General features: G+C 36.3%; 1 protein-coding gene across 1 annotated transcript in view; it reads right to left on the minus strand.

The window, feature by feature from the left end:
* The window catches only part of LOC123820735, a 203,964-nt gene that overhangs the window by 91,586 nt on the left and 86,084 nt on the right, over window positions 1-26,294 (minus strand). The window contains exon 7 of the mRNA XM_045841664.1: window positions 16,328-16,561. Coding sequence (XP_045697620.1) covers window positions 16,328-16,561 — 234 coding nt within the window. The remainder of the gene's footprint in view (window positions 1-16,327; window positions 16,562-26,294) is intronic.

Genomic DNA, 26,294 nt, shown 5'->3' on the forward strand with positions numbered 1-26,294 from the left:
TCAGAGAATTAGGCATGATGCATCTGCGTCAGCTGGAGCCAATTACTGCTGTTTAGCTGGTTTCTGAGTGAACCTGGGGGCGCTCAAGAAAGCTTCACCTGCACCTTAGCAAGAGCAAATGGAAAGCTACACTCAGCTCAGGCGCTCTCTCTCCTCTTCCCTTCCCTTCCCTTCCCTTCCCTTCCCTTCCCTTCCCTTCCCTTCCCTTCCCTTCCCTTCCCTTCCCTTCCCTTCCCTTCCCTTCCCTTCCCTTCCCTTCCCTTCCCTTCCCTTCCCTTCCCTTCCCTTCCCTTCCCTTCCCTTCCCTTCCCTTCCCTTCCCTTCCCTTCCCTTCCCTTCCCTTCCCTTCCCTTCCCTTCCCTTCCCTTCCCTTCCCTTCCCTTCCCTTCCCTTCCCTTCCCTTCCCTTCCCTTCCCTTCCCTTCCCTTCCCTTCCCTTCCCTTCCCTTCCCTTCTCTATCTCACCTATAGTCACATGGCCTCTTCTTCCTGTCTCTCCAGCAGGGAAGTTGGATTTTTTACACAGAAACTTAGGGCTCTAAGAGCAAGATTTCTGATAAAACAAAATATGAACCTGCCAGTCTTTCAAAGCCTGAACTTACACCTAGAAACTGTAACAGCATTATTTCCATTGTATTCCTTTGGTGGAGTAATCAGAGTCCTCCCCGCTTAGATTCAAGAGGAAACATAGTCTTCACTCTTCAGTGGGAGGAGCAACAAAGAATTTATGACTATCTTTAATTGACCACAATAGGTTATTGGTAACTTAATGAATGAAAAACAATGTGCAAAATATATCATGTAATATAAATAAAATTATCTATTTTGTCATGAACATTGCAGTGACCTTTGACTAACCTAGTAACTTCCATCTGAATTAGCACTAAACATATGAAAGATTTCCAGTAACTCAAGATCATGTAAATTCAAGAACTATACTTCCCAAGTTTTCTTATTTTTTTGACTCTTCTATTGAATGTATTTTTCTTAAGTTTGAAGTGCTTGCTTATTTATTTATTTATTTACTTACTTATTTATTAAACCTAATTCTCATTTGCACAGTGGATGAATAATTTAACCAATTTATGTTAGATGGCAATGACTAATAAAAGAAAGGTCAGCCTGTATGCAGTTAGTGTGGTTCCAGAACAGGAGTGCTTGTTTTTAGAGAACTAGGCAATATATATATTTCTTTTATTTGTCTAATAAGGAGTTTCTGATTGTCTTACCAAAAAAACTAATATAGCTATTTTCATTAGACATATAAAAATCATCTAGAGAAATTTTTGCTTGGTGTTTAAAATAATCAAGGTTGAAATTAACTTCAAAACAGTGCTATTGGAGACGTCCCTATACACGCCTAAGTACTCTGATAATCTCAAAGGACATATCAGAAGGCTTTCCTCCAATTGAGAATGAATTTTGTTGAGTTTCTGCATGCCTCAAGGAAGTGAGTTTATAAGCTTATTTTCTGTTTATAAAATGTATACCTAAAATAGTATTTTTGTAGATTAAAGAGACTAAAAAAGCATGAAGTTGTACAACCATAAAATATTGATATTTGTGCTTGTCCATTACCTGTGATGGGTTTCCCATGTATGAGTAATATTAAAATAATATCTCTTCTTCTTAATTGGTTTGTTTCTGATTAATCAAATTTATGTCTATTTTAGAAACTATTCATACCAAGGTTTCGGTCTTGAGATTATTTTAATAATTGCTTGTAGTCATTTTTGGTGAAATAAATTTACTTTAAATTTGTTGCACCTCTATAACTAGAGTTTCACATTCCATTCTTAGTTTTATTTTAGAAGCAACTGTTGGTATTTATATGAATAAGAACTGTTTGCTCCGAATAACACACCTATACATATGGTATGGTCTCTGCCCTCACACACCTGAAATTTTGTTGGAGCTAATTACTGTAGATAAACAATAGCAATAGTGACAAATTTTGGAATTTAAAAGTCAGGTAATTGTCCCTGAGGACATGCCAGAACTTGGAGGATATACAGAACTTCAGGGCAGCCTGAGCTGAAACTGTGGTTGGGTATATGGTAGGCGGTTGGCTCTACCTGAGGAGGATAAAGACTGAAAAGAAGCTGAGACTACATTACAAATGTTTTTGAGTCCATGGCAAGGAGTTTGATTTACCCTAAGAGCAATGGGAAAATACCACAAAATGGTTTTAAAATGAAAATAATAAAATGATGTGATGAAAAGACTCTTTTAATTACTGATGACTGGGGACATTGGTGATACCCCTGGGGTTAATATAAAGCCCTGTTTGGAGTTATACAATTAGAAAAGATTGAGTATCCAGAATTATAGGGCAGAGGTTTTATTCCCAGCATTTCCCTAATAAGCTATGCAATCATGGGTCACTTGCATTATTTCTCCAAAATTCAGTTTCTCATCTATGATATAAAAATATTAATGTCTATTCACACCCATTTCTTTTTCAAATATATTTTATTGACTATGCTATTAAAATTGTCCCAATTTTTCCTCCTTTTCCCCCCTCTGCCCAGCATCCTCATTCCCTCCAGCAATCTCCACCTTAATTCATGTCCATGGGTCATGCATATAAGTTCTTTGGCTTCTCCATTTCCTATACTGTATTTTGCCTCCCCCCATCTATTTTGTACCTACCAATTTATATTTCTTAATTCCTGCACATTTTCCCCCATGCTCCCCTTTCCAGCTGATAACTATCCAAATGATCTCCGTATCTATCATTCCATTCCTGTACTACTTGTTTGCTTAGCTTGTTTTTTTTAGATTCAGTTGTTGAGAGTTGTGAATTTATTACCATTTTAATGTTCATAGTTTTGGTCTTTTTCCTCTTATATAATTCCCTTTAACATTTCATATAATAATGGCTTGGTAAGGATGAACTCCTTTAGCTTTACCTTGTCTGGGAAGCACTTCATCTGCCCTTCCAATCTAAATGATAGTTTTGCTGGATAGACTCATCTAATTTGTACCTTGCTTTTTGAATAATTTTTGCCAGTCCCTTCTTGCCTGCAAAATTTCTTTTGAGAAAGCAGATGATAGTCTTATGGGAACTTCTACCTGCCTTTCTCTTGCTGCTTTTAAGATTCTCTATTTATCTTTAACCTTTGGCATTTTACTTATCATGTGTCTTGGTGTGGTCCTCTGTGTACCCATCTTGTTTCAGACTCTTTGTGCTTCCTGAACTTGTATTCTATTCCCTTCACCAAATGAGGGAAGTTTTCTTTCATTGATTTTTTCAAATAAGTTTTTGATTTCTTGCTCTTCCTCTTCTCCTTCTGGCACCCTTATGATTCAGATGTTGGTGTATTTGGAGATGTCCCAGAAGCTCCTTAGTCTATCCTTGCTTTTTTTTTTAATTATTGCTGTTCTGATTGAATGCTTTTTTCTTCCTTATGTTCCAAATCATTGATTTGATTCTTGGCTTCACCCCCTCTATTATTGGTTCCCTGTAGGATTTTTTTTTTATTTCACTTAATGTAACTTTCATTTCTGCCTGTGTTTTTTTATGTTGTTTCAGTACCCAATGATTTCTTTGATCATCCTGATAACCAGTGTTTTGAACTCTGTACCTGATAGGTTGGTTATCTCAATTTCATTTAGCTCTTTTTCTGGAATTTTGTTCTTTCATTTGGGCCATATTTCTCTGTTTCCTCAATTTGGCAGCCTCCCTGTGTTTCTCTGTGTTAGATAGAGCTGCTTTGACTCCCTTTCTTAGTAGCATGACCTATTATAGAAAAACACAACTGCAATTTGTATAGAGAAGAGCCTTAAGTAATTGCCAGGATAGGGCAACCCATGTCACCACTCTGGACTCTGTGTGGGTGAGGACTTAGGGAAGGAACAATGCTTCTGCCTGGCCTCTAGAGATTTACCTGGGAAGATGTTATCTCCTGTCACTTGCCTTATTGCCAGTCACTACACTTTCTTCCTGTATGCCACTGGTACCCTTCCAGTTGTTGCCCTGGTGCTGAATCAAGAAGGGGCGAGTCTGTGTAAGTCCTAAAAACTGTGTGGGCCCTTTAAGAAGAGTTTCCTGATAATCCTGCTGTTTCTTCTATCATCCCAATACACACTTGATTTTTACAGCCTGAAGATATGGGGACTTAAATTCCTGGTGCTGAAATCCTAGGCTGGGTTATCTGTTTCAAAGCTGGGATCTCTTGCTCCCAGGGTATCCCTCCTGATTTTTATCCACCACATGTGAATGTGGGATCACTTGTTCTGCATCTCCATGCCTCTCCACACCTCTCCACTTCTCTGTACCTCTTGGCATCCCTGCCCCTCCTACCTGTCTGGATGAATGTGGCTTCTTTAAATCCTTGGTTGTTGGACTTTCATACAGCTCAATTTTCTGATTGATCTGGGTGATTCTTGTTTTGTAGTCTAGCTGTAATTTTTGCTGTAGTTGTGCAAGGAGGTGAAGCATATTTACCTATGCCTGGATCTTGACCATAAGTTTTCACCCATTTCTTTTGAGGTTAAGTGTCATAATACTGGTAAAAGTAGCAAACTTTACTTTGGCCCAAAATCACTTTATTGGTTTTAAAAAGGAATAACTCAAAATATAAAGATATGTATAAATAATGTTTGTAGATACTCATTTTTTCCTTTAAAACAATATAATCATGGGCATGTTACAAATAGAAATAGTAGCAATATGTTTTAGTTAACCAAAACTTCATTTAAAAATATATATGGTTTTGTATATTGTTTATTTTTTTAAAGCTAGTTTGTTCTTAATTTTAAAATATTTTAGTGTTTTCAACATGTGGGAAACTGAGTGGCACTGTAACATTTACTCTGGACCACTACCCTATTGGTGGTAACATAATAGTATCAATGAGAAGGATTCGACTATTATATGGTTGATATAACATAGGCATGGGCAGATTGAATAGCTGCTCTCAGTTACTTTGCTAACTAGATTTTGAACCAGAACTCAAGTCAAGGTAAAGAGCATATACTTACCCACCATCCTACCATGTCTTGCTCCCCAGTATTTATTCTCTATTTATTACAGAATTTATTCTTTATTGTTAAATCTACATACAGAACCTTTCCGTGATAGCATTTATAAAAGATGTTATTAGTAATTAAAATGCATTTCATTTCCCTTATACAAAGAAAAAGACTTATTCAGTCAAAAGTAAGTAAAGAGCAGATGAAAGGAATCCTCAAGATTTCCACAATGTAGTGTAAGGCAAATTACTTTTTGCTGTCAAACTAATCTTCATAAATGTTTTTCATTCACACACTGATATGTGACCCCAAAAACCTGAAGTACTTATCTAATAAAATGGGGTTAAGTACCATCAAAATAAAGTGATTTTTTTTAGTGCCACTCAACCCAAAACATGGTTTTATGTTCTTTGTTGCATAGGGAATGTAAAAGTGAGATATGTAAGCCTAAATTGAAGGAGACCATGGTCTTAGTGAAATCACTAGAGAAATTGTTCCAGAATGCTACATCCTTTCAGAAACACTAGCCCTGTAATGTCAGCAAATTTGAGTCAGCATGGGTTACCTGCTTCATACCGAGGGGCCTGGCCATGTTTATTAGATCTGCCTGAGGCTGGGCCCAACTTGAGCACATGGCCTTTCAGAATTTTTTTAAAATTCATTAATCAATATTCTTTGCTTGAATTTTGCTGGTTTTGCTTTTTTAATCTATTATTTTGTCTTGTTTATAAGTTGGCTGATTCCTATACCCAATGAAAATGAGAATTATGATCTGGCCAAGGTAAAGGCACAGACAGAAACACTTCACTTCCTTGCACAACCAATAAAAAAAGGATAAAAAACAATTAAAAACAAAGAATGATCAGAACAGCCAGAAAAACATTTGCACAAAGTCCAACAACCAAGGAGTGAAAGAAACATTCACCCAAATGGTAAGAGCAGTAGAGACAGGCAGCCAGGCAGAGAGGATACGCAGCAAGACTGTGGCTGGAGGACCAGTGCAGGCAAGGCAGCAGCTAACAGTCCCTACGGGCAATCCCACATTTGTGTGTACACAAGCCTGGGAGAACAATGGGGTGAAGAGACAGACCACGAAACCCAGGGTATCAGCATGAAGAAACTAAAGAGTCTAAACCCCAGGCTGTAAAAAAATCTGTGGGAGTTGTGATGGCAAGAGAAACCTCCAGCCTCACAGGAGAGTTTGTTATAGAGACACACAGGGTCCTAAAATGTACATAAACCCACCCACCTTAGAAGAGGCACCTGAAAGGGTACAATCTGCTTGTGGGAAGTGAAAGAAGTGATGGAAAATGGGGCAAAAGCAGAGCAAGCAGCATTGTTCCCTCTTTGACCCCTCCCTCAAAGGCAGAATCATGGGTTTCCCTGCCCTGGCAAATACCTAAGATTCTGCCCCTTACCACATAACAGGTGCACCAAGACAAAGAAATACAACCCAAATGAAAAAACAGATTAAAGCCCCAGAAAAAGAACAAAGTGAGAAGGAGATAGACAACATGTCTGATGCAGAGTTCAAAACACTGGTAACCAAGATGCTCACAGAATTGTTGAGCTCAGTCACAAAAGGAAGAAATGAAGGCTACACAAAGTGAAATAAAGCAAAATATATAGGGAACCAATAGTCAAGGGAAGGAAAACAGGACTCAAATCAATGATTTGAAACAAAGGGAAGAAATAAGCATCCAACCAGAACAGAATAAATAAACAAGAATGCAAAAAAAAAAAAAAAAGCCCTGGCTGGCATAGCTCAGTGGATTGAGTGCGGGCTGTGAACCAAAGCATTGTAGCTTCAATTCCCAGTCAGGGCACATGCCTGGGTTGCAGGCCATGGTCCCCAGCAACCGCACATTGATGTTTCTCTCTCTTTCTCTTTCTCCCTCCCTTCCCTCTCTAAAAATAAATAAATAAAAGTTTAAAAATGAAAGAATGCAAAAAAAAATAAAAACCAAATGAAGAGAGGCTTATGAACCTCTGGGACAACTTTTGACATTCCAACATCCAAATCATAGGAATGCTGAAAGGAGAAGAGGAACAGCAAGATATTGAAAACTTATTTGCACAAATAATGAAGGAAAACATCCCCAATCTGGCAAAGGAAATAGACTTCCAGGTAGTCCAGGAAGCCCAGGGAGTCCCAAAGAAATTGGACCCTAGGAGGAAAACACCAAGATACATCATAATTAAGTTACCCAAAATTAAAGATAAGGAGAGAATCTTAAAAGCAGCAAGAGGAAAGAAGACAGTTACCTACAAAGTAGTTTTCATAAGGCTATCAACTGATTCCTTAAAAGAAACCCTACAGGCAAGAAGGGACTGGAAAGAAACATTCCAAGTCATAAAAGGCAAGGATTTGCATCCAAGATTACTGTATTCAGTGAAGCTATCATTTAGAATGAAAGGGCAGATAAAGTGCTTCCCGGATAAGATCAAGTTCAAGAAGTTCATCATCACCAAGTCCTTATTATATGAAATGTTAAAAGGTATTATCTAAGAAATAGAAGATCAAAAACTATGAACAGTAAAATGACAACAAATTCACAACTATCAATAACTGAACCTAAAAAACAAAAACAAATCTAAGCAAACAACTAGAACAGGAACAGAATAATAGAAATAGAGATCACATGGAAGGTTATCAGTGGGGAGGGGAGAGGGAGAATCAGGGGAAAAGGTACAGGGAATAAGAAACATAATAGGTAGGCACAAAATAGACAAGGGAAGATCAAGAGTAGTATAGGAAATGGAAAAGCCAAAGAACTTAGATGAATAATCCATGGACATGAACTGTTGGTGGGGGAATGCTAGCTGGTGAGGAAGGTGGTGTAGGAAGGAGAGAGATAAAGGGGAGAAAAAAATTTGGACAATGGTAATAGCATAATCAATAAAATATACTTAAAAAAGAAAATGAGATTTATAGACATAGTGGTTCTATCCAATAATTAACAGGACTTTCTGTAGCTCAAATATCATTGCCAAAGTTCAATAATGATGTTTTTTAAAATGTCACCCAAAAATAATGGTGATGCAAGACAGTTATAAGACAATGATCATTATAATTCTTAATTTATGATTTTATATATTTTTAAAAGTAAATATTTTGCTTCTAGTCTTCTATAAGCTCTAAACATTCCATCTTTAGTTGTTAATATTAATGTATTAGAAACCAAGTACAGCTGAAGAAGGGGTAAAATCTTTTACAACCTTTCAAAGGAGGTGTGGTTTACTTAGAATAATATTTTCCTAGTTTAATGCTTTTGTACAGTAATGTTATATATAAAGCTATCACTTTATATCTTTCCAATTGTAAACAAGATGGATTCCCACACATATATAAATGGTTGAAATTAGTGATTTCCAAACTGTGGTGTACATATCCTGTAAAAGTGTAAAGGCTTTAGCCTCTACATGATTTCACTTTGAGTTTTTATTGAATTAATTAATTGGAGAACAATAATTTAATTATGCAAATTATATGATCATTCTGTCTTTTGCTGTTCTAATGCTATTAATTGTCTAATATTTTAGTCATAGATATAGATAACAGTGGTGATTGCTGGCAGAAGGGGAGTATAAGGATACTAAATGGTAATGGGAAAAAAAGTACAATAAATATAAAATAAAGTGAAATAAAGTAAAACAAAATATAATATAATAAAACAAATAGAATTGAATAGAAAAAACATACTTCTATTCAATATTCCTTTTTAAAATTATAAAACATTTCAAACATAGAAATTTCAAAAGAATATTTCCTTAGTTCTTCTGTTCTTCCCTGTTCTTGAAAGATATCCTTTGTTAGTACTTTTAGCAAGTTTCTGTAAAAGGTTTATTTGTTATGGGTTGATTGTGTCCCCTAAAAGAAGATATATTAAAATCCTAATCCCCAATACATGAGAATATGACCTGACTTGAAAATAGAATCTCTGCAGATTTAATCAAGTTAAAATGAGGCTACTAGGAGGGACCTTAAATCCAAATGACTGGTGTCATTCTAAAAGGAAAAATTTGGATCCAGATGCAAACACATCCACAGGAAAGATGACACAAAGACACATAGGGAAAATGCCATAGAAGGTAAAGAATTGGAGTGATGTACTTACAAGCCAAAGAACACTTGTGGCTACCAGAAGCTCAGAGAGAAGCACAGATGCTTCTTAGTTTTTTCAGAATATGGCCCTGCTAAAACCATAATTTCAGAATTCTTGCCCCTAGAACTTGTAAACAATAAATTTCTTCAGTTTAAGCCACTAAGCTTATGGTACCTTGTTATGACAGCTTTAGAAAACTACTACAATATTCTTAGTAAAAAAATTTCTATACAGCCCTGGTCCAGTGGTTCAGTTCATTGCAGCATTGTCCCAGACACCAAAGGGTTGCAGGTTCAATTCCTGGTCAGGGAACATAACTAGGTTGCAGGTCCAGTCCCAGTTGGGGCACATACAGGAGGTGATCTATCAATGTCTCTCTCTCTCTCTCTCTCTCTCCACCTTCTCTTTCTAAAAACAATAAAAACATCCTCATCCTCAAGTGAGGATTTAAAAAAATATTTCTATCCATTTGGAACATCCTTACTCTTACATTTGAATGATGGGTTATAGATTTTTTAAATTAATTTTCTTTGATTTTTTAATATATTTTTATATATTTTTAAAGATCTTATTTATTTATTTTTAGAGAGGGAAGGGAGAGAGAAAGAGAGAGAAACATCAATGTGCGGTTGCTGGGGGCCGTGGCCTGCAACCTAGGCATGTGCCCTGACTGGGAATCGAACCTGCGATGCCTGGTGTGTAGCCCGTGCTCAATCCACTGAGCTATGCCAGCCAGGGCTGATTTTTTAATATATTTTTGATTGTCTTTAGTTGGTATCTGCAGTTTCACTATAATGTATCCAGATGTGGATTGATTTTACTTTGTCCTACGCAGAATTTCTGCTCCTAAAATCAGAATTTGTTTTCTGGTGAGCTTGGGAAATTAATTGCTGTTATTTCTTTGTGTAATATTTATTCTCTTATTCTCCATATTCGCTGCTTCTGGAAAGTTATGAGATGCATGTTAGACTTAATTTTCTGTGTCTTTTCAAATCACTTCACTTTTTTCATCTTTCATCTTTCATCTAATAAGTAGCTTGTATTGCTACTTATTAATTAATGTATTGTTTTCCATATTAACAAATGTAAACTTATGTGCCACCCTGTATTTTGGATATTAACCCTTTGTTGGAGATGTTGTTTGCAAATGTCTTTCCCCATTTGCTTTGTTGCCCATTTGTTTTGTTGGCAGTTTCTTTTGCTGTGGAGAAGCTTTTTAGTTTGATATAGTTTCATTAATTTATTTTTTGCCTTTACTTCCCTTGTCTTTAAGGTCAAATTTATAAAATCCTCTCTAAGACCAAGTTCCATTAGTGTAGTACATATGTTTTCTCCTGTGTAATTTATTGTTTCAGGTCTTATATTGAGGTCTTTACTCTATTTTGAGTTAATTTTTGTACATGGTGACAAACAGTGATCTGGTTCCATTCTTTATATGTGACTTTCCAATTTTCTTAGCACTATTTATTGAAGAGGGTTTTTTCCCTGCATTGTATGTTTTTGGCTCTCTTGTTAAAATTATTTGCCCATATATATGTGTGTTTATCTGGGCTCTCAATTCTGTTTCATTATTCTGTGTGTCTGTGGTACATGTGTACAAGGGAATGCAACTCAACCATGCTGAAGATGAAATACTGTCATTGCTAATAACATGAATGGATCTTGAGAATATCATGCTATGCAAAATAAGACAGAAAAAGGTAAGAATCATATCATTTCAAGGGAACTATATGTGGGATATGAAACTGAAAGCAACAAGTGAACAAATGACAAAAACAAAAACTCACACCATAGAAAACAGTATGGTGGTTATGGCAGGGAAGGGGAGCTAGTAAAGGGTAAATGAGGTCAAATATATGGTAACAGAAGATGTGACTTTGGGTGGTGGGCACACAATGTCATATACAGATGATGTATCATAGAAATGTACACTTGAAATGTATATAATCTTATTAACCAATGTCAACTCAATAAATTTAATTGGGTTTAAAAATAAATAGTAAACAAATTTATCAAATGAAACATGAAAACAAAAGCCTTTTGCTTATATCTCATCTAGAATTTCCAGGTGTCTATAGAAAATAATCTAAAAACAAAATATGCTTTTAACCTCTAATTTTGGCTATATGGTAAACTAAGATAATCTGAACATTTAACTTAGTTCATTATCCTGCCAGAACTGGAAGTCGAAGGCATATTTTTCCAAATATTTCTTCCCCTAAAGTCCCAGCCTATTTACTGTCAATGAATATGATCTACAATGAAAGCAATACTTTCTATTTAAAAGTCTCCAGGATAAATGTCAAAAGACTAAGTAGGTTCCAAATGTCTCTGCCAAGGAATTATTAAAAATCTTCAAGCAAGATACTCAAAATTAATGAGCTTAAATTTAGAATCTATAATTTAATTTAATATAATTCTTACACTAACTCAAATAGGGAGTTGATGTTACCTCATTTTAAATGAGGGGACTGAAGCTCAGACTTGTCTGTTAAGTCATCATATCTGCCCACCATACAATACAGAAAAACCAGTGTTAGGGTATGGTACTATTTGAAAGAAAATCTAAGAAATAGTATCCAAATGTGGAATTATGCATGTCCAGAGTGATAAATCTTTGGGCTCACTCATATATTTGTTGCTTCCCACGGGGAACCTTCTCAAACCCTATAAGCAACATTTTAACCTTAGCCTTTGACTGTTTGACTCCTGGCTCAGCCCAACACCAAAAAGAAGCCACCTTTGACCCTTATTCCAAAATCCATTAGTAATTTAACTTTACAGGTATATAATTCAAATATTTCCTCAGCAGACTCAGTGTTTCCCCTGTAATTATGATTGCCCATTTCACCTGGGCAGTGCCTTTTCAGTTCCTCCTTTCTGCATAGGAGTAGACACCATTTCTCACCCGTAGCACTTTGAAGATGCCCTGCACTCTCAAACAACTCTATGAAGCCTATTTTTCCTACTCATGGGATAAGAAAACAGATGACCCTGTCTTCAACTTGTATTTTAAAAATAATGATGCATATTGCCTTCTTCTTTACAGTTGAGTTGTATTCCATTGTGTAAATGTACCCCAGCTTTTTTATCTATTCATCTACTAATGGGCACTTGGCTGCCTCCAAATCTTGGCAATTATAAAGAATGCTGCAATACACATAGGGGTGCATATATTCTTCCAAATTAGTGTTTCAGTTTTCTTTGGATACATTCACAAAAGAGGAATTGCTGGGTTGTAAGGCAGTTCCACTTCTAATTTTTTAGGAAACTCCATACTCTTTTTCATGGTGGTCGTACCAATCTGCATTCCTACCAACAGTGCAAGAGGGTTCCTTTTCTCACATTCTTCCTATTACTTGTTGTTTGTTGATTTATTGATGATAGCCATTCTGACAGGTGTGAGATGGTATCTCATTGTGGTTTCAATTTGCATTTCTCTGATAATTAGTGATATTGAGCATCTTTACATGTATATTGGCAATCTGTATGTACTCTTTGGAGAAGTATTTATTCAGGTCCTCTGCCCATTTCTTGACTAGATTGTCTATTTTCTTTGGTGTTGAGTTTTATAAGTTCCTTATAAATTTTAGATATTAAGTTCTTATCAGATGTATTAGCAAATATATCCTCCCATACAGTGGGTTGTCTTTTCATTTTTTGATGGCTTCCTTTGCTGTTCAAAATTGAACATTATGCTAAGTATTATCCTAAGTGAAATAAGTTGGTGAAAGACAAGTATTATATGATTTCACTCATATGTGGAATCTAATGAAAAAATAAATTAACAAACAAAATAAAAACAGAGTTATGGACATAGAGAACAGACTGACAGCTGTCTGAGGGGAAGTGAGTTAGGAGCTGGGTTAAAATGGTGAATGGATTAAGCAAAGAAAAAAATACACACACAGAAAATGGTATGGTGATTACAATGGGGAAAAGGGGTGGGAGAGATAGAAAAGGGTAAAGGGAGAATAAATGAGAAATGATAAAATAAATGATAAAAGGAGATTTGACTTGGGGTGGTGAACACACAATACACTATAGAGATGAATTACTATAGAATTGTATACCTGAAACCAATATAATTTTCTTAACCAATGCTACTCAATAAATTCAATTAAAAATAAATAAAATGTATATAACAAATATTAATTAAATGAATAAAGTAATGGCATATATATTTTAAAACTGTATCAATTATATATACAATATGCATATATGTGGGTTTTGTGTGTCTATTCCTATTATTAAAAATTTGCATTACTTGAAAACTCACTGTTTTAACTGTCAGTCTCCTACAAACAGCAAAGTGACTGGCAGGTAGAATTGTGTGGTTAGTGAAAAAACTTGCTGTTATTGGGTAGAGCCCAATGGAATGAACAAGACTTTGAGCAACAGCATTTTTATTCTGAAATCAAACAGCCTCTGATGACTTCTCTTTCCTGTCAAGTTCTGGAGAATTGGGTGCTTTTCTTGTTTTTGTTTTTAGCCTGAATTTTGTTCTTTTACTATATACACTGAATGTGAAATAGCCTAGTGTGTTTCTTTGGAGACTCAGGATTTTGCTAGGAGATACCCAGGGATGGATGTAATTCAGCGACATTTTGTCAGGCTGTTAAAGAGTAAATTTTCCTTGACTGTGGCAGGAGGTAATTATTTTTGTTTGTTTACTTCTGACACAGGGGAAGAAAATTTGGGGTTGTTATTTCAACTATTCCAAGATACTTTTCATTCTGTTTGGCAGGAAAGGGAAAAAAGCATTTTGCTCTTGGAGGAATAACCAGCCTCTGCTCTCCCTCACAGACCTGATGCACTTTTTAACACTGTGAACAGTTTTGCAACCAGAGTCTCTTAATGATTTTTCCCTTCTTCCTGAATGGAACTTTTCGTCTTCCTGGCATTGATCAGTAGCACATTCTGTTAGGAATATTCAATAACATGCATGGAATATCCTCAAAGCAAACACAGCCATAGATGTGGCTTCTGCACTCGGACTTCACACTGATGGGGGGAGACAGGGATGCACAACTAAACCAATGATAACAGTAGTAAAAATACTTATCTTCCATGTAAAATAGTTGTTTATGCAGATGGTTTTAGAAAGCAAGCTCTTTGAATAATATTTGTGTAGCCTAGTTCTCATACTTTAAATTTTAGTACAGTATTTAATTAAAATGCACCAAAAAGTGTATTGCCTATTCAGTACTGGTTGGGCACTTTTTAAAATTATTAACTAAAATCTTAGCTAGCACCAAATTCCTGAAATTTCTCTGAGGTAAATGGTGAGAACAAAGAACTCAGCTCAGGTGCAAACTATGCCTCTTGCCCCCTTGGTACCTGTCCTCAAAGTCTGGCTTTGTAGAGGCAATGGGATCCCCAGGGGAAAAGTCCTCTCCATCCCCACCCCTAACTAACACCTCTCACATGTATCTCACACTTCTTAACAAGACCTTTGAGATGACTCATTAGAGAAAAAAATTGTTAACCTACATTGTTATCAAGCAAGGTTAATTCAAAAGTTACCTGAAATATGAGCATTTTTCATATATATTAAAATGAAAGTCCACTGAGTAAGAATTTATGGGCTTCACTAGCAAAGAGACAGAATAATTATAACAGTACTAATAAAAGAAGCTTCTGAATTCTTACTACGTATTGGTACTATGCATTTCTGCAAACACTGTCTCAGTCATTCCTTACAACGTCACCAGTGGGCAGGTATTGTTATTCCCATTTCACAGATGAGCCAACTGAGGCTTCATTCCTCAACAATTCTTTTCAGCTCAGGATACATTTTCCTTTAGGAAGATTTTTTTCCATAGGCATAGATTTAGGGAGTTTTTTTTCTCATAGGCATAGTTCAAGTCTCTGTTTCTGGTGTCACCCATACTACCATCACTACCAATTTGACCAACTATGTCTAATGCTAGCAGTGGGTATAGTGCAGGGTTACTTAGGGTTAAGCCGCAATCTTCCCTAAATGTCTGTTTAGTATATGGTTTCCAACAATAGGCTGCTTTTGTTTTTAACTCCTATCAACTTCCAAACAACTTGGAGTTGGGGAAAAAAAAACTGTCACTTTCCTCAAAAGGTGTTGGATATCTAAAAATAAACTTGGCAATAAATAGAGATTAAAAATCTGTTTTCTTCTCAAATATTGGAAGTAAATAATAAGATCCTAAGTTTGTAATTTTTAAGTCTATGTTACAAAGTTGCTTACTTTTACAGCTGCACTTTCCATTTTAATTTCAATTGGTCACTCAGTGACCAGAATAAATGTAACACATTATCTGAGGAATACATTCATGTGAATAGTATATCCCCACCTTTAATGAAACACCACATACTAAAATTAATTAAAAAGGTACCTTTTAACACAAACCTAAGGAAAATGGGGAAAGAAAGCACACTACTACCTATTGGAGAGAGAAATTATTTTCTTCTTAAAAAGTGACTTTGTGATACCTATATTGACTCTTATAATGTTTGTTTTATTCATTCAAATTAATAGTGTGAAAGGCAATTCTATATTTGTGAGCAGTCTGTGCTTATGCCCAGCACCCAATGAACCAGCATTCAATAGGTTCTGGGACTAACCACACCCCTTTCTTTATTTTCCCTGGGCTGGAGTTCTCCCTCTCTGCTTCTACAGGTTACTTGGTGATCTTCTACCTCTACTTCTTACCTCTGCATCCATGACAACTCTCTAATCTTATTTACTGCTTCCTCTCTCCCCCAGTACGGTGTCTTCTCCAATTCCTTTGCATGGTAAGCACGCTCCCCTATATTCATAAGATATTTTCTGAATGATCCCTCAAACATCTACTCTTACCTAAAGCTTGGTGTTCCTGACACCTAACATCAATGTCCCTAACTGCCTACACACAGGTAAAATACACACAAAAATATACAAGTCAAAATATATGTTACATACAAGATACATATATTAATGACCTCTTAGCATACAAATCCTGAAAAAGTGAAAAACCAAGAATCCATAATATATGTTTTTTTATATATAAGGATGGCATTTCTGTTTTACAGAGGACTTGGGGTGTCTATGTAAGAACCACAACACAAAACTTGGCACATAGGGGTGGTTATTGGGCATTTGCTGAAGGAAAGGAAGGAAGGAAATGATGTGTACTTATGCAAAGTTGAATACCTGGAGGTACATGGATAGAGATCGAGAGAGCAGGAAAACTAAATAAAAAGTGATATATGCCCAAAAGACCAGCTTACCACATAAAGGTTTTCGTGGAAATACAGCCCCACATCGTAAAAGTTTCCATCATGCCTCACTGGGCAGGTTGTAATCTTCAGTTGCGCCGTTTGCCACCACTGCAAGACACAGCCACCTGGTTGACTAAGCAGGGACACTTTGATGAGGTAAGAGCCTTGGGGAGCCTTGTTCTTCAAGCCTCTTACACATTTCATCTGTATTTGAAGAGGCTGAGGAGACTGAGACTGTTCAACCTAAAGAAAAGATGGGGTTCTTGAATTACACAGGAACTGGGTAAAACCACACAATTAGCCACAATGCTCTTCTCAGAGGGAAAAAGTAGACAATTATTTTTATTCAACCTGTAATTGTAAGGTATTAGCAATGATAACAGAGGAGGACCCATGATATATAATTAGAGGGTCAAAAGGCAAGCCTGCCAATTATGTGAGGGAAAGTTTAGCCAATTTTTAAGCATGGTATGTTAATGATCTGTGACATCAGAAACCATTCATCTTTTATAATAAGAAAGAATTAACAGGAAACCAACACTTCTGAAAACCACACAGCATGCCTAAGATATCTGGGATGGGTAAACATGAGCAGTAAGCTTCAAATTCTGAGTTTGAAAGGGGACAGCCCTAGCCTTTAATACTAATCACAGACCAAATGCCACGTTGGTGAGTATAGCACAAAACAGGTCAGACTAACACTTCACAGGATACAATATTTTGATTTCATTTAAACATGAGGTCAACTTGCCCCATAGCTTTGAAAGAGAGTCGACAAAATAAAGTGGGGTGCAGAGCATTGGTATGTCCTTTAACCTAAAACACTGTCTAAATTACATATACCTGGAGAACAGGACTCAAGAATATTTTACAGGACATTTGAATTTCATTGCTTACTTTCAGTCAGAGAAATAGGCCATTTTCATTTTTAATATGTGTTAAAAAGTTTATACAAATTGATAAGATTTTTAATGGACTATTGTTTCAGATTAAACAAAAATTAAACTGGGATTATTAATAACTCAAATGTCATTAAGTCATGTTTTCTATACTCATAAGTCCCTAATAGTCTTTAGAACAATTTGACTTTGAAGAATTCTCTATTACATTGTGCTTTAAGCAAAAATAATGTCATTTTTGGAGGCAGGTTACTCTCTTGGCTACCCAAGTTACATCACTACTCATTAATCCACAGCCAACAGTAAGCACTTTTTAATCCTGCCTAGACTTTATTTCATGAAAGATAATATACATTTGCATATAGGCAGTACATTTCTGAAATCAAATCACAATTAAATAAACAGTGAAAGTTGCTAAACTTCCTTTGTTTTTAGTACGTCATACTTAAAAACTAATCAGAATAACAATTATTGTTGGCTTAATTAGAAAATCTTAATTAAGAATAAAGACTTAACCTTAATATTTTCGTTTCCAAAAATATTTTTAAAGTTAACACCATGTGAATAAATAAGACAATCTCTTTAAACCTCAAGGCAGGATTACTGATGCAGGCAGACTGAGTTATTAAACACATTTTAAATTAAACGCCTCTATGAATTTTATACTGAAATATATTGTGATAGTTTTGCATGCCAAATGTGACATTTCGTATTTTAGATTCATCTTCTGTAGTAATTTTAGAAATGTCACACAAACAAAGATTTTGTCATTTACCAATGGAATTATTATGCATGGCCGCTTAGCCATCTCTTTGCTGGCTCTTGTGGTTGTTTCAAGTCAGCAAGCCATAAAAAATCTTTATCTCTCTGAAACACAGCAATTTGGAAGATAATCGAATAGTGACTAGGGGGCACAAATGCCAGTCTGAGGAATTATACTACAATCTTTCTTGCATTTACAACCTTCCTCAAAGCGAGTGTCAGACAAGTAGGAAAAGGAGATAGAAGATTCATCAAATCTCAAGCCTTGTCTCATTTGCATGGTGGCAGACAGGCCAATTGTCTAGTGAGAACCCAGCCTGGCACAATGAGCAGCTTTTAGAAATTCCAATGGCTTTGCAATTGAGAGTTTTAGCCGTTCCACTTGAGCATAGTATTCTCCTCAAAAATACTTAAAACCTGCTAAAATTCTGTTTCTCTAAAAGGCCCTACAGGGAGAAAAGCACAACAGGAAAATGAGTCAATACAATTGACCTCATCATTTAACATTTTACATCACAGAAAAATGCACAAGAGTCCCACCTGCCAGCAAGGTCCTGCTGCTCCCTTTGATTCATGAGTTTTTTCTGTGACAGCACCAAGCTTGGCTGTGCTGTCTTCTTGACAAACACTTCTGTCTGCAGTTAATAGTTGACTTGGAGCTCTGCAGTAGTTATGACAGGAAGGGAGATAAAAGAAAGAGAAATTAACAATGGAGTATAATGAAGAGGTTTCCCTTTGGAACTACAACATGATTTGATGTTTGCCTTAAACATTTTGTCAGATTCTCTGGGAACTGGATAAATATGTTACAGATGCTACATTTGATTAAAATTGGGAAGTGAGTACCTTTTGAAGTTCAACCCTATAAAATATAGGACTCACTGTATTAGCTACTGATCTCACAACAATTAAAATATGGCTTGTTTCAGAAATTACCAAAAGATCAAATATTTATTAAGACTTGCTGCCACTTGAATTTCTACTGCACCCCTTCAATCTTACAAACTGTTAGGGGAATCTAAGGAATAAACATCATTTAAGTAGATGAACAGCTGATGTAATGAAAACGTTTCCTCTTTTAATGCAATGGCTAGAGATCAAGGTCTATTTCTACCTTTACTATGTTCTTAGGCTTTTTTTTTTCTTTATTTGAGGTTTGTTTATTTCAAATTTTTTGTTTGTTTTTTAGCCTAACAAAACCAAAAAGCATTTGCCTGCTTTCCCAAATTCTGTTGAATTAAGAAGGATCTTTTATTTTACTTCTCCTGACTTCGGCTTAATTCCATGAGTGGGGCCATCTGTAACAATGACTGCACCCCCACCAGAGGAATGGCCTTTTTGGATCTCACAGCTGATTTAGTTTCCTGTAATAGAAATGATTTTCCTTAATTTGGTTAAAGCTACATTGATACAAGGGTTCATTAGGACACCCATTTGCTAGCAATTCAATTTCAAATTAAATACACTTTGTTGTAAATTTTATTACTTTTAAACTACTGTATCTATTGTCTTTAATGGTCCTATTATACAGTTATGAAGGTAAACAGATTTCATTAGTAAACATAAACATGTTATGTTAACCATAGTGAGGTGGTTTCCTCAGTTTCTTTCTTCGTTCCCTTGGCAAGAATTGTAAGGCACTCATGAAATATCCTAAAAACTTAATAATTAAGTGCTATATTCCTCCTAAGGGGGAGGGGGAGACAAGATCTTTTGTTGAAATTCCAGTTTTTTGTAATTAAAGATGTTATGGAAATACCTTCATTAGTCTAAAGGAGCAGAACACACCCAGTACTAGAGACAAACTGGGCGCTTGGTGTCCCCATGGGGCAGCTGGACTCTAGACCAGCAGCCAGGCCAGACCTCAGCTCACTTTGGAATTTCATCCTATGGCATATTATTAGTATTGTTTTTCTCCTTCCATACAGCACTTATATAGTTATTCTTCATAGCTGGGTAGCTAGATACACTTTTTTGTCTCTTACAAAATGAGGCGGATGTTATAATTATTATTTTGAAATCTGTATTTTTTACTTTGTACACTATGGACATTTTCAATGAAATTAATTATTTTCTATAGCATAACCTTTAGTGATGACCTAGTATTTAATTTAAGGTTAAACTATAATTTATTTAAATAATCCCTTATTGTGGATATTTAGGTTACTTCCAGTTTTCACTGTTGTAAATTAGCCAATAATTAGCTCTCTTGCCTATAATGTCCTATGGACCTCCCTGGCCATCTTCCTGGTATAAATCCTAGCATTAGAAATGTTGGGGTATGGGAGGCATGCTAATTCTACATCTCACTAGCTTGAGCATTAGAATGACACCTCAGCAATATATAATCCTGTCCAAATAGTCCACTCTCTCAAGTGCTGAATAATCTTCATGGAGAGCCAGGTTCCATTCCGGCTAATCCCTTAACTTTCACTGCTAGTAGGATTACAAGTTAAGCAAAATGACAATGAATAGAGAGCACCAATGGACAACAGGGTTTCTCAACCTCTGCACTATTGACATTTAAAACCACATAATTTTTCATTGTAGGGGCTGGTCTCTCTTTTGCAGAATATTTAGTAAGATCTCTGGCCTCTGCCAACTAGATGCCATTAACAGATTTTCCCCTGTTCTTCCCCTATGTCTCTTCCAGTCAGGACACTCAAAATGTCTTCATACATTGCCAAATATCTCCTAGGAAAAAATTGATCCCTGCTGAGAAATCCCAAGGGACAATATTAACCAGTATTTATTGAGTGCTTGACATACTCAGGCAAACTTTTAAATACATTATATTTATTATTTCAATTAACCCTTAAAATAATTCAACAAGGTATTATTCTTGCAAAGAAGAAAAACTGAGTGTAAGGCATGTTCAACAACTTGTTTGAGCTCACATAGTCATAAAGAGTAAATAAAGCCTGAGGTTCAAAGTCAGACCATCTGATATGAGAATCCTTCTGCACCCATGCCAATACTACTGCATCTGCCATACTGGGATAGAGGAATATCAACTACCACAACCAGATCTTGGAAGGTCCTACACTAGACCAAGAACTCAGGTATTTTGTTCAGAGATAAATAATACATGATTCCCAGTTATATTCCCATTACTACAATATCCCATCCCTAAACTCTCATATGAGGTCTGTCCAGAAAAAGCCTAACCATTGTTAATATAACAAGAATAGTCTGCATGACATCAATATAACCTGGCAGTGAAGGAGAATGGACTGGAATGCACATGCATGAACAATGATGACTTTACTGTGCTAGTCAGTGGGGGCGGTAGACACCATTGAGTGAGTGTATGTACTGTGTGGCCATCCTATTCAAAATGACTGAGTGAGTAGAACAATGAATCTGCATCACATTTTGCATTAATTTGAACATTTCTCCAGGAAACTATTTGGATAATTCAGGAGTCTGCAGCTATGGGCAATTGGTGATTGGCAGCTTCATCCCAACAATGCACCTGTTCATGCATCATGTCTCATGCAGAGTTTTTTGGTAAAACATCAAATCACCCAAGTGACTCAGACCCACTATAGCCCAAATTTGGTGCCTTGCAACTTTTCCCAAAACTTAAATAAAATCACCATTGAAGAGGAAGAGATTTCAGACTATTGATGAGGTTCAGGAAAATATGATGGGGTAGCTGATGATGATTGGGAGAACTGTATGAGGTCTCAAGGCTCCTACTTTGAAGGCAACTGAGGCATCATCATCCCATGTACAGTGCTTCTTCTATTTTTTTCTTCTCCAATAAATGTTTCTATTTTTCAGAGTACATGGCTGGATACATTCTGGACAGACCTCGTATATGGATGAAGGGAAATATATCCCAGGAGTAAATAAGGTCATGGTTCCCACAAACTTGACCCTTGAGGTGAGTCAAACTAGGGAGTGACTATCGCCTATAACTGGCCTATATTTAATCCATAGCAATCAAACAAAACAAAAAAATACCTTAAATCTACCATTAAAGAACCTACTTCTCAAATATTTTGTTGGTCTTCAAACATGACATTGGGATGTACTGATTGAGTTCTTCGCCTTCAAATTTAAAATCCTGCATGAAAAAAAAAACAGAAATAAAATAAAGTTGATTCAAAACACACTTAAAATGTTTTGGTAAAAGTTGGCTTTTCTAAAACCAGGATATGCTGACTTTTAAAGGTTAAGGCTCTAGGAAAAATTAGAACATTGGAATTATCTTTAGCAGCCACATGATTATTTAATCTGACTTTTCTCACTCTGCTCAGTTACTTTTTAGCCAGAAAGGTAGAGAAAATAGTAAACACCATTTAGAAAGAAAGAGAAATATTTAGTGGATGTCAATATAACTTTTTTGCCTCTTTTTCTCTCTCTATTCTACCATGCTCCACCTTATACACATTTAAACATCCCATACAATGGTACAGTTTAACAAAATGTAAATGGACATGTGGCTGGATGTGTTGAATCCTAAAGATGTTAATAATAATTGTGATCACATATAATTCATCATCCAATACAGGATATATTGGGAGTAAAGGGAGAAATTCGATTATTCTAGAACAATAGGTATAACTCAGGACTGTCCCATGCAAACTATAATGTATAGTAATCTTATTAATAATATTCCTCCAGATGTTCTGAAAATGTATCATATAAGCAAGTACCAGTGTATTTAGTGAAGGTGAATAATAAGAGGATGGATGAGAGAGCAAGAGAGAGAAAGAGAGAGGGAGGGAAAGAACTGAGGTTGAAAGCTGCACTTCTTTATAACCTAATGTTAGCAATAACATACCATCATTTCTGTTGCACTATATTGGTCACACAGATCAACCGTGGTACAGTGGGGGATGGAAACTACACAGAGTTTTGAATAACAGGAAGCCGGAATCATGGGTCCATAGCAAGTATGAAATACAGACAAGCAAATGTTGGCAGTTCGTTGATTAAGTCTCAAGGTCTGAGAATAACCCTCCAAGGCTCTCCACTCTGTCTTCTGGACTCTTGGCTCCACATTCTGAATCTTCCTTTCTTTTTAATGAAAAGTAGTAAATATTTTCAGCTAAGCAGTTTTCCCAGGCTTCTTCCTGCCAGAAGAATTTGGAAACCCAAACGCCTCTTTTCATTTTGTTCTTTCAATCTAGCCCTTTTGGTCCAAGCAAGTGATGCTTCTACTTTTATTGTTCCATTTAAAACTTTGTACACATTTTTTGAATTTTATTTCAGTCCACTTCATTAGACAAAAAACAAATCCACAAATATCTTCCAGATATGACCTTCTGTATCAATGACAAGATGAGGGATAATGACCTCCCTAGAAAACCTATGGTAATTTGAAGGATCTGTGAAACAAAGTCTTAATCTCTTTAGCATGCCTTTTGTTGGAGTGGATAATATTCTCAGGCATTACCTTTGATATTGCTGAAGGCTTAACAAAAATTTTGCCTGCCACACTCTTGGCTTCAACCTTGAACCATATTTTCCTGGCATTTGATCTTTGTTCAGAAGCCATTTCTTCATTTTAGCACAATCTACCACCTTAGAAGGTCGAGAATTTTCAACTCCATCAAGTCATGACTCACTTTAAGAGTACTTCCTTTAATTTATCTCTCTCCCTTCACATTTTACAATAAGCAGGAAGAAGAAACCAGGAAGCATCCACAGCCCTCTGGTTAGAAATCTCCTTAGCTGGATCACACAAATTCATTAGATACATTTTCTACTTTACACATAACTATAGGCAATAGTTTTGCTAAACCCTCTGATGCTCCCTAATAAAGATTTCCCTTCCTCCAGTTTCAATAAGATTTTCCACATTTTCCTATAAGCCCTCACTTCATATCCTTCTGAAAGATCATGAAGTTTCTAGTAACATCTTCAAGGTCCTTCATCCTTCACCAGTGCTCTCCTCAAAGTCCACAGCACAGTGCCAATGCCACTCTCACATTTATGTTTTATTATGTCAACACTGTACTTCCAGGTCCCAAAATCTGTATTAGTTATCTGCTGCTCCATAAGAAATTATCCAAAAATTTAACCCACTTAAAACAACAAACATACAATACAATTGTACAATACTATCTCATACAGTTTTGGAGGATCAAAAGCCCAGAGGCCAGTTAGCTGGGTTTTCCTGGCCCATGGTCTCCCATTAGGCTACAATCAAACTTTCAGTTGGGACTGCAGTCATCTCAATGATCAACTGAGGCTGAAGGATCTGTTTCCAAGCTCAGCCACATGTTTGTCAGCAGGCCTCAGTTTCCTGCTAACTACTGGCCAGAAGCTATGGTTTCTCACCATGTGGACCTTTCTGAGGCAGGAGATAGTCAGGAAGGAGGAAACTCCAGAGATGTCCCAGGCCTAAGATAAAAGATATCCATATAGGACAGAGACCCTGTTCTAAGACTGCTTGTTCTTGATTTCTGGAAAAGTGCTGAATCTTGGTGAATCATGAATGCACCTGCACAGAAGATACTACCTGACTCCTGCTTCATTATAATAGAATTATAATAAATTAACATTTTGGGCACCCTTCCCCAGTGGCCAGTCAAAGAAAATCATAGGAGACCACATGTGCAGTAGCTTTAAAGTAATATAACTACTTGTACATGCGCAATAAAAGCCCACCAAAACTAGCCAGGAAATATCTGCCCTATAAGAATAGAATCCCTGCAGCCCCTGAGGTCAGTCTCTGCTTGGAGTTGGGCTGCTCCCATGTTCTGTGGAGTATGCTATCGATTAACAAATCTTCTCACTCTCTTTCTGCTATAAACTCTGTGTGTTCAGTTCAATTCTTCATCCGTGATCACCAAGAATCTGGTTACCTGTGCCCACCTGTGACATTTCCATATGCTGCTCACATAGGGCAGTTTGTTTATCCCAGGGTGAGAGATGAAATATTTCAATTAGAAAACTCTATATGTATCCATGAAAAAAATATATAGAAAATCCAGAAGACATATTGACATAGAGGAGAAAACTTGCCAAGGTCATGCCAGCAATAGATGTCATGTTATATAGTGTGCTTGGCTTGGCTAAATAAATTTCTTAATAGGACTCTGCTAACAGGGCCTCTAAAATAGGTATGAGATCAAATAAAAGTCTTATTCTATTCAGTAGATATCTTCAAGTTTATCACAATTTAATTAGAGTAAGATTTTGATGGGGGGCTCAAATGTTGGGAAACAATTTAGTTTCAGGTAATAGCTAATAAGTTTAGTAATCAATGCATGTAAAAAGCTAGTGTTTCAGGAACTGAAGGTATAACCCACCCTGACTCCAGGAGACCATAAGCAATTCCACTTTTGTGCCTCAGGAGGACTGCAAGCAATCAAGATGGTATCTGAGCCGTTGCATTCCAGGGTGAGATGCCCACCCCCAGGACACAGATAAAGACCACACCCAGGACACATGAAAGAATGCTGCAGCTTTTTATTTGATTAACTTTTTCCCTGAATTCTAATCCCCTTAACTACACTTTTCTTCTTCTTATAAGAAGAGTCAGTTGAAAATGGAATTTAAGATGATCTCTTAGGGTACAAACCTGCTGTCTTCTCAGATTGCTGGCCATTTCAATAAAGCACCCAAGAATATTCAATCCCTGTCTCTCCTTATGGGGTCTGGTAGGTAACAGGCAGCACCAGTATTGGCTTTTCTGGTTTTAATTTCATTGCAGCAATGCAAATCCAGATTTATTGAATACTTATTCCATACTACGTATTATATTTCATTCATTCTCATTCTACAAGTCTTAGACATTGTGGGTTTGCTTTATACCAAACACTGTGCTAGAAGCCAGGAATTCAATGGTGACCATACAAAAAGATGACCATACCTGACATGAAAAGCCTTCCTTCTGCTGGACAAATAAATAAATAAACTTGAAATTTTATCACTTATCTGGTGATAAATAAAACAAATAAACTTGAGACATGAATAAGACAATGGCAAGTACAATAATCACAATGGAGGAAACAATCCAAGAAATACTGTAGAGAACAATTTTAGGGACAGTTTTGTAGGGAAGGTGGTAAGAAAAGACAGCGAAATTTAAAATGAGAGCAGAAGAAAAGAACAGTTTAGCCATGCAGAAAGTGGTAGAAATTGATTATTCCAGGCTGAGAACAGCATGTGCAAAGGTTCTGAATTAGGACACTTTTGCATATTAAGGAAAAAAACACCTGAAAGAAGATCACTGTAACTTAAGTACTACTATCAGGTGAGAATATTGGGAATTTGGGTTGGAAATATAAGCAAGAGCCTGATCCCACTGGACCTGCAGGTAATGTTAACAAGTGTACATGTTACACACAATTGGG

Source organism: Phyllostomus hastatus, unplaced genomic scaffold, assembly GCF_019186645.2.
Source record: "Phyllostomus hastatus isolate PE091 unplaced genomic scaffold, TTU_PhHast_1.1 phas_contig_37, whole genome shotgun sequence".
Taxonomy (NCBI): domain Eukaryota; kingdom Metazoa; phylum Chordata; class Mammalia; order Chiroptera; family Phyllostomidae; genus Phyllostomus; species Phyllostomus hastatus.